Source organism: Periplaneta americana, chromosome 11 (assembly GCF_040183065.1).
Source record: "Periplaneta americana isolate PAMFEO1 chromosome 11, P.americana_PAMFEO1_priV1, whole genome shotgun sequence".
Taxonomy (NCBI): Eukaryota; Metazoa; Arthropoda; class Insecta; order Blattodea; family Blattidae; genus Periplaneta; species Periplaneta americana.
Window position 1 is genome coordinate 37379533 of NC_091127.1, and position 16083 is coordinate 37395615.

Consider the following 16083-nt stretch of genomic DNA (forward strand, 5'->3'; position numbering starts at 1 on the left):
CTATTTTGTGGTTTTACAAGTATAGTGAGTAAGCAGAGAAACATAGTGAATCTCGAGTGATTTATATTGGGTGTGCAGTGTGTTGTAGTGAAAGTGCAGTGAGCTTATAAGTAAATTCTGAGAGTTATAGTGGCAGAGAAATGAGATAGATTTATAGTTAACGGGTGTGAGTTATAGTGAACGTTCTAAATTGCTTGTAATGGGGTCTAGGCTAGCGATTTGAGGTTAATATAGTAAGTACAATTCTACGGAATAATAAGGATGTAATTAATGTTCTGTTATTTGAAATGTTGTATCAGTGAAGAAGTGTGTTGTGTCTGTGAAATGTGTTGTGACAGTGAAGTGTGTTTGTGTCAGTGAAGTTCTATAGATTACAGTGGCAGTGCAAAGTATTTGAACAGAGAAATGTTTTTGAAGTGTTAGTGAAATCAGGATAGTGTCAGTAAAATGTGTCTTAGTTCCAGTGCAGTGAGTGAATTGATAGCGAAATGAGTGTAGTGCTGAAAGGTAGTTATGCAAGTTTGATCATATATCATATATAACTACTAGTGGTTTTAAGTTCTAACTTAGGGTTAAGATATAAATTAGATTTACTTTAATTAATTAAGTAATATAAGTGAATCATTTAATTTAGGATGCTCCTTGTTAATATTATTATATATTGCTATTATTATTTTATTATTAATATTATGACTGTATTTTATTATTATTGTAATTATTGAGTGTAATTAGTTACCACTGCCACCGGGTATTTACCCATTTGCAGTGTGAATAAATACATACATATAACACTGATAATTCTAGTATATTATATATGAAGGGTACACGGGAATAACGATCAAGGTCCATTTTAGAAAGTTTCGAGAAAAACGAATTTTAAAGTTTAAACACTTAAGACTTTGTTATGTGTGTATTTAATAGAAATTGGCGTAGTGGAAAGTCAAGAACGATGATTTCTTATTACTAGCTAGACCACATGATAGTACTTCCTTTCCACTATAAGATGGCATTATTAACTCAATTTCGATTTTTTATGGACCTTGATCGTTTTTCCCGTGTACCCTTCATATGAGATCGTTAATCACCGTAATAAATAAAAAGAACCTCATATCGAGCCTTGTGGCACTCCATGATTTATATCAATAAGATATGAACATATTTCTGAATGCAATGTATGTTTACAGATGGTGCTACACAACCCAGCAGAATTTCCGCAGGTGCAGCACCAGTTCTTTCGAGTGCCACTAGACAGAGAAGTGGTGGTGGGCGTCAAACCGAGTGCTATCGTCACGACAGAGGGGCTGCGCAGTTACACTCCTGAGCGCAGACAGTGCTTCTTCTCCAATGAGCGGAAACTTAGGTTTTTCCGCTTCTACACGCAAGACAACTGCGAATTTGAGTGTCTCAGCAACCACACGCTACATCACTGCGGCTGTCTGGCGTACTATATGCCACGTGAGTCCACAACACAGGTTATGTAAATAAACAGCTTTCATGTAGCCAACTATAGCCCGACCACTGACATTAAAACCTGCGCGACAAACCAGTGTTCGTTCGTGCGCAGGTTGTCATAGTGGGGGATCTGTTGTGTTGTAGATGCGCTCCCTGATCGACGTCTCGCAGCGAGTAGGCTACGTTCTAAACTATTCGAAACAGCACTCGTGTCCGTGTCAAATCTTTCACTTTTCAATCAATTATCAATATTCCATTTCGACGTATTGTGTGTAGCTAAAACAGATTGTAATTTATAATAATGGAAGGGAAACCAAATGTGCGCAGCAGGCTTTTGAAAAGTGACGCGTGTAAAATTATTTATAATGTTGCGAAGTATTTATGGGTTTAGGAACAGCTTACAGCAGCAAAATTTTTGGAAATATTCAACATATTTTTCCTCCATTACTGTATCTTGTACAATAATGAAAATTCGTACGTGTAAAACACTGTCCTCTGCTATATTAAAAAAATATTTTTGTGATTTTAAAAAATTATTTATATATATTTTTTTTTTTACAAATTCAAAATGGTGGCAGTTCACTGTGCAGTAATGAAGCGTTTCCCTCATAATTAATAAACTTGTTAACTTTCTCATGTTCTCTCTCTATTTTATTACTGAAATTCATGTTTACAGTATCATGCTCTTTCAACTATATTCCTTAATAAATAACATATTTTTTATTTTGTTTTAGAAGAAAGCTCTAATACTTGACCATTCTTTTAAATGAATTTATTTTTAACAGACAATCTATCAAAGGTAGAGAAGTGATCTTGCATCATATTGCAGATATAACATGTATAAATCACGCAAAAAATTCATCACAGAATATTGGAAGGTTTTTGAGTTATGTGGAAAATGCTTCATCGTTGCACAGTGAAATGTATTTTGAAAAAAAAAAAAGTATTTTTTTTTAAATCGTAAAATTATTATTATTTTTTTTTTCATATAGCAGAAGGACAGTGTTTTACACATACCAATTTTCATTATTGTATAAGATACAGTAACGGAGGAAAAAAATGTTGAATATTTCCAAACTTTAACTGCTGTAAGTTGTACCTAACCCCTTACAAGAGAAAAAAAATAAGTAGAAATATAATGTTGCCACATCAACAAGGAAGCTACGAGACAGCTTGCTAAAAAACGTTTTGAAGGAAAGGGCAGTGTCATTGTCTACCACAGTTGGAGTCCGACTAGTGTAACCCGGCCTAGCGAGCTGCTCGTATAGTGATGACATCTCCCCCTCCATGGCCATGTGAGTATTGGAAAAGTCGATGGTCTTTTTGTAGTTGGTCGAACTATAACAAGTAAAGTAAAGGGTCGTTCAAAAAGCACGCCGCTTTTGATATATCAAATTATGAACTTTACTTTTTTTTCAAAATACATTAAACTAGGACATAAACAAGTTCAACTCACCTTCCCATTTCAGGTTTGTAAAATGATGTCGGGCATATGATCCTCTCTACTGCGCTGGCGTGCAAGAACTCTGTCCGTGAAATTCGCTATGACTGCCTGACAAATTTCCACTTGGATTTTGCCAGCAACTCGTCGTATTTTCTCTTTTAACTCGCGGGTGTTTCGGGGTTTATTGACATACATCAATCATTTAAGTTTACCCCATGGAAAAAAATCGCATGGCGTTAAATCACATGACCTTGGTGGCTATTTTTGGTCACCATTACGCGAGATGAGACGATCCGGGAACAGCAACTCAATTGTTTCGCGGGCAGAGTGAGTGGTGGCACCATGGAGGTAATGGAGATCATATCGGAGAATTCGCCGCACTGAAGAACATCCTATGCCTAATTCTTGGGAACGGCGAAGAACCGGTTGCATTGGACTAAGAGTCACAGTGTCACGAACCACACGTTGCGCAGTAGTAAACTGCTCCATGGCTAGACCAGCGAATAGGGATTATAAAGAATGGACACTTCGCGTCGGTACCTTTGATGTAGCCGGACTGATTTCAATGACCTTCAAGCCAGCTAGAGCGTCAGATTCTGCTTTCTCCCTAGAGTTGGCGCTGACATCACACCAGCTAGCAGTCGACACAGCGGAAATATAACCCATAATTAATTCATCTAGGTACATTATGTATTCAAATAAAATAAATTGGATCCATAAAATAATAAATCCGTCATTAACTGTAATGTCTAGACTCTAGAGTTCCTTTATAATGAGAGTTGAGACGTTAACCCCAACAACAATTAAAATATGTAATGATTTGATAGCAGTGAAAATGGAAAAACAAAACTCTTATGAGAAGTAAAACCATACACCTATATTATATTATATACAAATATTAAACGGATTTGATACATAATTTTGTTATTCATTTCAGGATCCTCGTGGTCATCCTTAATTAAGGCCGGATGAGTTTTTCTCTCTCTCTCTCTCTCTCTCTCTCTCTATATATATATATATATATATATATATATATATATATATATATATATATATATATAATATTATATTATTTTATAATATAATTTATTATGTCTGAAATATAAAACATTATTATTACTACTAGTTTGTCATTGAGAAATAAGGAAAAGCTGTTAACTTGAATTTATTTGAACAAAGCGTTACTGGATTATGCAATAAGGTAGGCGATGTTTGGATCCTGTGTCTCAACTCTATACTCAATTATTATCTTAGCGTATGCTCGATTACACTAACCTCTAGCGCTTGAAAGTGGAACTAAACGCTGGCGCACAGAGAAACAAAACACAGGAAAATTCGCTCAGTGTCCATTCTTTATAATCCCTATTCGCTGGCTAGACACACAATGACGAAATGCGAGAGATTCCGACTGAAGCAACAATCGAAATGTTTATGGATATCGAAATGAAATAAAACAATGCCGATAACCGACAAACAAAACAATACCAAGCGATTCAAAACCGACGCTCTTTTTGAACGACCCTTAGATTTCTATCACACTGTATTACCGTCTCAAGTGACTGGTAAATGTAACTACCAGGTAAAGAGCTGTGATTAGCGAAATTTGTCATATAGTTTTATTCACGTGTAGTATAAGCGAAACTTGTAATTGCGGTCGACGTGACATAGGCGGAACTAGATAATTTCATTAGGTGGTGCCCCTCGATCCGTAACTTTTGTGACCTGGAACTACAGCTGAACTACAATGAAAAACTGCCTGTTTTCTTACATATTGCTAGAGACATTTTTTTTCAATTTCGCAGAAAGAGAATTAATATTAACTGCGCTATCGCTTTAATTTCGCTTTATTTTTATTGAAATGTTTTAAAACGATCATTGTGAAAATTATTATCGTAAATTTGCTAGGAATATAAATAAAAAAATTAATACAATATAATATGAGACTTATAATTTTGTTAATTTATCATTCATATTATCTAGTGGTAATTTACAACTTACTTAATTCTTACTTTTATAATTTTGCACATGGGCGCATGGATAGGATGCAAACTAGAAAGTTACAAAATAGGGTTTACAACCAGTTTAGATTCGATAGGTCAGAGAACATCCCTCAAGGTCGAGAATCAGACCGAATGTTCGAATTTCAAGCGGTTACCCTAATGTTTGTGAGGCTAGACAGAACACCAGACGCACTTCATCATATATGAAACTGACATTTTCTTAATACATAAACGGAGTAACAATTGAAGGAAATTAATTTTTTTTTTAAATGTATTTACTTGATACAGGCATACGTTCACACCTGTGGAGTAACGGTTAGCGCGTCTGGCCGCGAAAGCAGGTGGACCGGGTTCAATTCCCGGTCGGGGCAAATTACCTGGTTGAGGTTTTTCCCGGGGTTTTCCCTAAACCCAAAATGAGCAAATGCTGGGTAACTTTCGGTGCTGGACCCCGAACTTCACCTTCATCTCATTCAGATGCTAAATAACCTAAGATGTTGATAAAGCGTCGTAAAATAACCTACTACATACATACACTATACAGGCATACAATTGATTGGACACTTTAATACATTTATCTTCATACTAATACATAAATGAAAAAAAAATGGATACCGGTAACAACAAAGGAACTAAAAGTAATGCATAATATGAAATCTGGTGTGCAAAGATATGCTAGAATAAAATAAATTACAATTAGGCTACTACGAGTAAATATAAAAGCAAAATAAGTAGATCTACATACATTCTATTCTAACATTTACACTTTAAACTCAAAATCCATACGCTAAAACAGTAGTTGTGAACATATAATGCGTTTTAATTACTCTAAGCAACTGCATTATTATATCATTATCATTTTTAAAGAATATAGTGTGTTGTTAACAAAAATAAAAACACTCTCAAGCTCCAATGTTTGTACTTTCACGACGTAGGCTTATGTTGTTGCTCTTGACGATAACCAACTGTAATACCTGGATGAATCAATCATTCAATCAATCAATCAACTAATCAATCAATCAATCAATGAACCAATCAGTGAATCAAGGAATGATTCAAATTAAATGGGGAATTAAACGAAAAGTCTACATTTCAAATAAATTTGTACTAATTAGACAATATTTCATAATGAAGTCAGTGGCGGCTTGTAACCAAATATTCGCAATTATCTCGCAGACGGCTCGTTTGCGGACCCATGCTTACTTAAGTTAATTAACTAGGTTAAATACTCTACTGAAATCAAGTAATGTTAACATTGTCACCTGTCGATTGTCCATCGCTTCGCGTGCATCTTCAGTAATTTTAAGAAGGGCTGTAGTTATGCTGTGTCCTGACTTGAAACCTGACTGGAAAGGATTAACCCTAATGTTTGGCAGGATAGACAGAACACCAGACGCATTTCATCATATATGAAACTGACTTTTCTGAGTATACAAACGGAGTAACAATTGAAGGAAATTTACTTTAATACACTTATCTTCATACTAATACATAAATGAACAAATGGACACCAGTAACAACAAAGGAAATAAATGTAATATATAATATGAAATCTGGTGTGTAAAGAAATCTGGTATTTATTTTGGTTGTCTGATAACGGCAGTGCCAGTCTTTATTGAACAACTCTGGGATATCCACTTTTATACTCTTAGGAGCTTAAATGAAATTGTCTTCATGAACTGTAGCCTAGTGATAGACTTCTGTTGCAATGCCTTCTTTCGCATCCTCAAGAACTCTTCATTTACTTTGGTTATCTTCTTTTTACAAGCCTGTTGGCTTAGGCAAAATAGCGAACCACATAAAATTAACTATATATATTTTTTTTACATTTTACACTATGAGCAGAGTGGATTGCTTAAATCTAGATCTGGCCGCACTTAAACATGTTTGCCTTGTCAACTTTTCGTCTGGGTCGCACCTGGACGGTCCCCCAGCAAGTCCAAAGTCCAACGCTGGCCGGAAATTACCCAGTAATTCCTCTTTAATTGGATGAGAGTAGACCTCGGAAGGAAAAAATTCCAACCAGATAACTTGCCCCAACCAGGATTTGAACCCGGGCCCATTCGTTTCACAGTCAGACACGACAACCGTTACTCAACAGAGCTGAACGCTAAATATGTTTTATTTTGCACGTATTACTTTTTCTCTTCATTTTATATATCGTAAAATAGGCAAGACCTGCTAAAGAAACACCCTCTTCATCCATCTTGTATCTCATAGATTGTATGAACGCGCAAACCTAGATGAATGTGTAGTCAGATTATCGAAGCGTGTTGAACGAGGGTTGAATGCTGACGCGCTTTAGTGAAAGTCTGTGTGTCCCTGAATCTAGTCTCTAGGTTAAGAGAACGTGGGAGCTCTACATTTTTGTCTCCAGTTCATATCAATGACGCATATGCGGATACAGTCAACTTTTAACTTGTATCATATTAATTTCCGAAATTGACCATGTTGAGGGTAAGAAAAATTGTTTTGAAATTCTTGTTTCAGGAACTGAGAACTCGACCATATGTGGAGCTGGGAGCAACGGTTGCATTAAAAAAGCTGCAGGTAAAGTATGTGTTTCTAATCTAGCTTATGTTTATTGTCTTTTGTAGTTATACAATCTTTTAACACAAGGAAAATTTGTCACATATCAAACATTCAAATTGTAGAACATAGAATTTGACAGTTTCATTCATTCACAGTTTTCCACCCAAGGGCAGGCCTTTAACTACAAACCCAGCATTCTCAAATCTTTCCTCTTTTTCGACTTTCTCTTAAACTCCGCATACGATCCATATATGTTAATGTTGTCTATCATCTGACATCATCTTCTGTCACAACATTCCTCCCAATCACTGGCAATACTATTCCTATTGCTCAAAGTAGTCTATGAATCCTTCTATTCTTCCTCGATACAGATATAACTCAACCCTATCTTGTTTTCAAAATTCACCGCCGTAGTACCACAGTCTAGTTGTACAGTCACGAAGCTTGAGTTGTTGAGGTTGCTAGGAATAATAGACTGTGCAGGTACTATTTCGCATTGCCGCTAATGAGGCGATAATAGCGATCCTAGTGGTTAGCAACTATCTATGGATGCATATTTATTACATATTGAGTTTCGTGACTGTACATACTAGACTGTGGTAGTACTCAAAATGAACTTATAAGCAAACATTCTCATGGGGGCATATAAAATTTTTTTTTTCCTTCCACCATGTTAATAATGACAAAGCATGTGTTTATACCAATTTTGGCCACTAGGGCTCAATTACGAGGGCCGTAAAATAAGTTTCCCTGGGGTCGTTAACAGAAAGAAAACACAATTTCACGGAAAGATTTATTGGAACAGTGAAGAGAAACGATTAGAAGAATTTGAAATGTGGATATAGAGAAGAATGTAGCATGTGAAGTGGACGGACAGAATAAGAAATGAAAGTATACTAGAAAGATTCGGTGAAGAAAGACTGGTGCTGAAACTGATCAGAAAGAGAAAAGGGAATTGGCCGGGTCATTGGCTGAGAAGGAACAGCCCATTGAAGGATGAACTGGAAGGAATGGTGAACGGGAGAAGAGTTCGGGAAAGAAGAAGACATCAGATTATAGACGACATAGAGATACATAGGAAGGCTAAGAGAAATGCAGCAATTGTTGAGCTATTTTTCAACATATTCCCCACCGGAATAAGACTTTTTCATACAATGGGATCATCTTTTGTATCCTTGTGCCGTAGAAGTCTGCCTCTGGGATCGGAACCAGTGTGTGATAGCTGTCTGCACCTCTCTGTCGATCCCACGGTATGACAAATATCTCAATTTCAGTGGGGAATATGTTGAAAAATAACTCAACAGTTGTTGTATCTGTTCCAATAAATTTTTCATATGAAACTGTGTTTTATTTCTGTAAACGGCCACAGGAAAACTTTTTTTACGGTCCTCATAATTGTGCTCGAGTGGCCAAAATTTATACAAGCACCTGTATTGACATTATTAACATGGTGTAAGAAAAAAAAAACTTTTTATTTGCCCCCATGATAATGTTTGCTTGTTAGTGTCCACTGTGGGTCTTGAAACACACTATTCTACACTATATGTTTCATTTGAGGTGAATGTACTCATACTCGGAGCTATAACCTTACATTGCTGTGTCGGCATCTAGCCTCTACGGAGCTCAGTTAAACACGAATGTCTTCGTTCGCTGTTGAATGACGACTGAGATGTGGTTGAGCTGAGACGAGATGTTATGGCACCAACATGCTCGAAGTTTTAAATTGCGGGTCAGCAGGGTAGAGGAGTGGGGGTTGTTTGGGTTACGGTTCTCAAGCTCTGAGCGGCAGGCATATGCGTTTCATCTCTTTCCAAAAACATTCGTCTTACCTTAGTATCACCACTTTCCTACTCAAGAGTCTGAAGGTACCTAATGGAATTACGCCCGCTATTCCATCTTTATATTCTTATTCTCCGTCCGAATCAGACGACTGATCTGTGCTGGAATCAGATGTCCCTAAGTCTATGGAAATGTTCTCAAAAATACTGTCCATCACGTGCTCAATTTCAATGTAATTGTTCTCTACTTTCTTCACATAATCATACACTGATATCCAATTTTGGAAGAGGCGATTGCAGAGTCGGCCTCTGCTTATGCGTAGCGTAGAAATTATAAATGAGTCTTCTTATGACTTCCTCATCAAAACTGTCTAAAATTGCAACAACCTTCTTCTTCGGCTGTGATTTTTCCGGACTGGAGAAAGAATCTGCTGTTCCTGCCTCAATATTTTTCCCTTCTTTCTTGATTCTTGCCAAGGTTCGCTTTGAAATACCAGTGGCAGCCAGTACTCTTGCACACACGCTTTTCAATGGAATTAGTATTCTGTTTACAGCCTCTTCTGACATGAATTTCCATACATTGTATGCTATTTCATGTCCTTGACTATGAACTACTCTATGATTTCACACCTTAGACAATGCCATAATGAGGGCGGTCAGAAGGACAATGTTTTCAGTATTAGCAATAGCGATAGTAGCATAACGATCTTAACACTCGGAATGCTAGTAACCAACTAACCCAACACCCCTCCAGTTGAGTGTGAGGGCGAGTCCAAGCAAACGAACTAAAATCCGTCCCTCGCGCCGGTGCCATGACTTCTCGTCCGGGCTCTACTTACGCAGACAGTGCGCATGGACGCCACTGAAACAGCGACAGAGATGCTAGTACCACAGTCTAGTATATACGGTCACGAAGCTCGAGTTGTGAGGGTGCTAGGAATAATAAACTGTGCCGGTACTATTTCGCATTGTCTGTAATGAGGCGATATTAGCGATCCTAGTGGTCAGTACCTATCTATGGATGCATATTTACTACATATAGAGCTTCGTGACTGTATATACTAGACTGTGCTAGTATTGTCGAAGTGGGAGAAAGGAGAGACATCAACAAACAATACTATTATTGTTCAATTAATAAACGTTTGCTCTAAAACTCAAAATTTTATTTGACTGTATATTTATTATTCATTCATTCATTGTTTTGTGCCCAAGGGCAGGTCTCTCACTGGTCTTTCACAGCAAACCCAACATTCTCCAGTCTTTCTTATTTTCTGCATTTCACTTAGTCTCCGCATATGATCCATGTATCTTTATGTTGTCTAGAATCTGATTTCTTCTGTCCCGAACTTTATTCTGTTCAGCATTCCTTCCAGTGCATCCTTCGGTGGGCTTTTCCTTCTCAGCCAATGACCCAGCCAATTCCCTTTTCTCTTTCTGTTCAGTTTCAGCACCAGTTTCTTCACCGACTCATTCTAGCACACTTTCATTTGTCATTCTGTCTGTCCACTTCACACGCTGCATTCTTCTCACTACCCACATTTCAAATGCTTCTAATCGTTTCTCTTCACTTCGTCGTAATTTCTATGTTCTTGCCCATATACAGGGTGGGGCATGGGAACCAAGTGTTTTTGGAATGGCTTGTACTCGGTCATTATGAAAGGGAGAGACGTGCGGCATGTGACATTCCATTCCGTGGCTCATAGCATTTCACCTGCAGTCGGCATCATGGAGCAGTGGACGTATGTTTGCGTATGATTGTTTTGTTAGGAATGGCGAGTCTGTGACCTCGATACGGCGTGAGTTTTGCTACAGATTCAATATTAATCGCAATGATTCTGTTCCCGTGCGTGACACAATCTTATGTTGGGTTAAAAAATCTTAAAAAAAAAAAAAAAAAAAAAAAAAAAGGCGCAATACTGAAGAATAAATCGCTCGGCCCCCAACACAGAGTCCGTACTCCAGACAATTTTCAGTCAGATGAGCGATACTGCGCAGCCCAGGCCGCTCTGCTCGAAGACATTCAACTGCTCTTGGAATCAGCAATCGTACGGTAAGACGGATTTTGCATGACGATTTACATTTACACCCATACAAGATGGGTGGTTTCAGCAAGATGGGGCCACGGCGCATGTCTTCAGAGCGTCAATGGCAGTTCTTTGCCTCCTGTTTTCCAATCGTCTCATTTCGAGATTTGGTGATGTTCCATGGCTGCCTCGGTCCCCTGACCTGTCCACGTGATTTTTTTCTATGTGAGTACCTAAAGGCACGTGTTTACGAGGATAAGCCCCGAATATTAGATGAATTAAAGGACACAGTACGTCAACACATCACTCAAATCAACAGAGATCCCCTGGAAAGAATAGAGGTGAATTTTCGTCAGCGCCTTAAACAGTGCGTCAACACAGACGGACATCACATGCCAGATGTAATTTTTCTCTCATAATTGAAATGGTATGTTCTCACAAACGTTGTTCTACGAATAAAATGTGTTGAAAACAAAAAATAACTGTTTTATGATTATTTTAAAAACACTTGGTTCCTATGCCCCACCCTGTACAATGCCACACTCCACACAAAGCACTTCATAGTTTCTTCCTTAGTTCTTTTTCCAGAGGTCCGCAGAAGATGCTGCTTTTTCTATTAAAAGGTTCCTTTGCCATTGCTGTCCTCCTTTTGACTTCCTGATAACACCCCAAGTATCTGAAACTTCGTTTTATGAGGAAGTAGACATGTAGGCTCGCCTCTAAGATATTAGGAACAAGATTTTAATAGGATGTATAATGTGGGTATAATTTCTTTACAGAACTTCTGTATAACAACAAAGATATGGTTGCACACTGCAATTGTCAACCCGCTTGCTCCGAGATTCGATACGACGTGGAAATATCGCATGCAGCATTGGGCTGGGAAACTAAGTCGTAAGTTTGCATGTTCAAATGTGATAATTACACAAACTGTTAATTTTAAACTAATACATAAAAAACAAACAATGCATATAGAGTGTTAGTTGGGAGACCGGAAGGAAAAAGACCTTTGGGGAGGCGGGACTTAGATGGAAGAATAATATTAAAATGGATTTAAGGGAGGTAGGATATGTTGATAGAGAATGGATTAATCTTGCACAAGACAGGGACCGATGATGGGCTTATGTGAGGGCGACAATGAACCTGCGGGTTTCTTAAAAGCAGTTTGTAAGTAAGTAAGGTAACCGGGGGTAATAAGGCCCACCTAAGGAATAAAACGTTCTATCTTAGCAATTTTTAAATAATGGAATAACATACTTTTATAGTCATCCTATAATGTTTTACTTCAAATAAATATTCAAATAGACATATAAATGCTATAAGCAATGAAAATTAACATCATGTCACTGGGCCTTATATCGTGCTGTAGTGCTGCTTATGATTAGGTTTTCTCCGGAGCGGTTGTTTGCGCGCTTTCATTCGGAGACCTCCGGGTTACCTCCGATTGATGCCGCGCAGGTTGTATATGTGCTGTGGCGCAGACATACACTTTCCGCTGAGCATTCCTTTAATCGGGTCAGGTAGTGATTCGAGTCCGCTGACGTCCGCGTATCTTTTAAAATAAGTTGTAATTTGTTGTTGTTTAATCTCTCTTTTATGTTAATCTCTCTCTCTTTCTTCGGCTCTTTTTTTTTTTGTTTTGCTTTAAGTGATACGTCAGTCGATAGATTTTTTTCTAGTTTTGAAATTCATAGTATATGTGGAAAGGCGTATTAGTTTTATGTCATTGATCAAATTAATAACATTCAATCTAACTGCAAAACTAACGCAGAAGTAAAGCTTTTCAGTAGCTAATGTAAACATGTATACTGTAGTTCTCCTGGAAACTCACGTTTAATCGCAAACAGTGTTTGTTAATTATTATTCTAATCGGTTTAGTTTAACGTAAAATAGCTATATTAAGGGAGCTTCAGAATGGAACAAAAGAAACGTGGGCTATCAATGGGTTAAAGTTTACTGTCCAACATAATTTATTTAGATTCTTCACCGGACAGGATTGTCATTATTGTGTTAAAGGGTGTCAGTATTTGAACTGCCTCTTCTAAAACGCGCCACTCTTTCTCTCTAATAAAAATATAAGCGGATATCAACTTAAGGATAATTGTAATTATATTATTACCACGTGTTTCTTTAGTTTCATTCAGAAACTCAATATTTTAATCCAAACAGTAAAATATAACTCAAGTTGTCTAAACAGCAAAATATAAATCAAGTTGTTTAAACAGCAAAATATAACTCAAGTCGTCTTTTAAATATTCCATATGTTTTTTATTGCCTCGAAAATTACGTTTTAGAAAAATTCCAAGACTTTTTTCCTATACTGTGGGCCTTTGGGAACAATAGCACTAAAACAATTTAAAAAGAAATCGTATCAAATGTTTTGCGTAATTGTTTTCATCAAGTTCGCGATTGTGTGATCGCTTCAAATGGTCTAACAAATTCGAAGTTCCACCACCCTTAGAGTAAATTCGTCCACAAAGTTTACAGCATGCGACTTTATTATTATCTTCAACTAAATTAAAGAATTTCCATGTGACGGATATCCGATTTGGTGCCATTTTATTCCCCTCACAACTACCGTCAGTCCGTACGCGCCGGTCGTCCTTGAGCTAACTATCGCTTTGCTCCGAACCACCGCATCCCTCCGTATATCTCCTGTTCCACCTAAGATAGTACCGGAGATCACCGGTGGAGAGCTTTATTCGTAATCTCCGATTCCTCCGCGGTAGTAGTCACTTCGATGAGCAGCACTGTCCTGCTGTGACAGATATTAAGGGCCACCATCCCATCGCACCTCCTCATACCCATCCTCTTTCACAATAGCCCTGCCAAGACTCTGGAATTCGTTACCTGCTAGCATCAGGGACTGTCGAAATAAAATTGAATTCAAACGCAAACTTACTAGGCACTTGGTCAGTAATCGAGACTCGTTCAGACATGATTTCTTGTAAATAGTTCTCTTAATCTATCACAAAATATTTCAATATCCTGTAATTTCATCACTATAGAATTTTGTTATTGCAGGTTTAATTTGTAATTCAGTAAATACAAAAATATTCTTTGTTCTTAACTTCTATGAAAAAATGTCTAGCTTTCATTAATCAGGTAATCTTGTCGTACTTTAATTTTTATTGTAATTGTAATTGTAATTGTAAATTTAATATTAATTGTAATTTTATTGTTCATATTATAGTTGTAATCCCCTGGTAGAGGGGCAGAGAAGGCCTGACGGCCTTATCTCTACCAGGTCAAATAAATAAATACTACTAAAGAATATAAGTATTGAATACAATTTGGGCATACAAAGTCTTCAGTTTTTTCTCAGTGAGACCTACACATTAAAAAATATCCACGTCCTTAAGACGGTTTTGAAGCAGGTTTTGGTGGAAAAAGTAGATTTTTTTGGGAAATATATTGTTGATAAAAAATAATGTTTTAGGGAAAGTGTTTCAGTAGATTGTAGTGGAAGAATATGGTTTTGGCGCAGGTTTTTGGCTTAGTGGACTGTGAAGGGTTGAGGATAATTTTCTTTTTACGGACAGATATTGGTAGACATGTTAATATTAGAGAAGAATTTAGTGGACATAAGTTAGTTTGAATTGGGCTTCAGCGGTAAAATACCTACTGTTTTGAGACGGATTATGGTGGACATATTCAGTTCTGATACGGGTTATGTTGAAGAAATACGATAGATTTTGGTCGACATACATAATGAATATAAAACAGATTTCATGAAGATTTACTGTTTTGGAACATTTTTATAGGCCTAATAAGTTTTGCTAAAGATTTACTGCTCGAGTTAACACCTGTAGAGTAACGGTCAGCGCGTCTGGCCGCGAAACCAGGTGGCCCGGGTTCGAATCCCGGTCTGGGCAAGTTACCTGGTGGAGGATTTTCCGGGGCTTTCCCTCAACCCAATACGAGCAAATCCTGGGTAACTTTCGGTGCTGGACCCCGGACTCATTTCACCGGCATTATCACCTTCATTTCATTCAGACGCTAAATAACCTAGATGTTGAAACAGCGTCGTAAAATAACCCAATAAAATAAAAAATTAAAGTAAGGTCTTATTTTGTTTTTTTACTTTTGTATCAGGTTTAGATTGTCCCGTATTTTACAAATGTTAATAACATCATGATAAAAATACTCAACTGACAAACGCAATTGAAATGAGTGTTTTAAAGCGTCTCTCTCCTCAGTAAAGAAACAAATTTACCACCTGGCTTGTTTAATGTGCGTCAGCGAAAGGTTTATCACATATACAGGGTGTTTCAAACTACGGGGCATAATTTCAGGTATGTATTTCCCACATGTAGACAATCAAAATAGTTCATTACAACATGTGTCCGGAAATGCTTCATTTCCGAGTTATGGCCTTCACAACATTGAAATTCACCGGAACCTTTTTCTTTCCGCAGATCGTTGTCATTACAGAAGATGTTCAAAATGTCCACCTCCTGCTTGAATACAGACCTCACATCGATGTCTCATTGACCTGCGAACACGATCCCAAACTCCAGGAGTATTGCGTATGTCCTCAGAACATGCCACAATTCGATTCCGAAGGGATTCCAAATCAGGCACCGGAGACGAATAAACCAATGATTTTAAATGACCCCACAAGTAGAAATCGAGAGGGTTCAGATCAGGTGAGCGTGGAGGCCAAGCAATTGGGCCACCTCTACCTATCCATCGATCAGGAAACCTTCGATCCAAGTACTGGCGAGCCGTACGACTGAAGTGTGCAGGAGCGCCATCATACAAGAAGTGAATGTGTTGACGATTGATCAGTGGAGTGTCTTCTAAAATATGAGGTATGGTGTTTTCCAGGAAGTTTGTGTACGCCTGCCCCG

General features: G+C 37.6%; 1 protein-coding gene across 4 annotated transcripts in view; it reads left to right on the forward strand.

The window, feature by feature from the left end:
• LOC138708945 (pickpocket protein 28-like) overlaps window positions 1-16083 on the forward strand; it is a 93498-nt gene that overhangs the window by 60603 nt on the left and 16812 nt on the right. For all 4 annotated transcript variants that reach the window (XM_069839331.1, XM_069839329.1, XM_069839328.1 and 1 more), the window contains exons 7-9: window positions 1185-1455; window positions 7387-7446; window positions 12010-12124. In XM_069839331.1, coding sequence (XP_069695432.1) covers window positions 1185-1455; window positions 7387-7446; window positions 12010-12124 — 446 coding nt within the window. The remainder of the gene's footprint in view (window positions 1-1184; window positions 1456-7386; window positions 7447-12009; window positions 12125-16083) is intronic.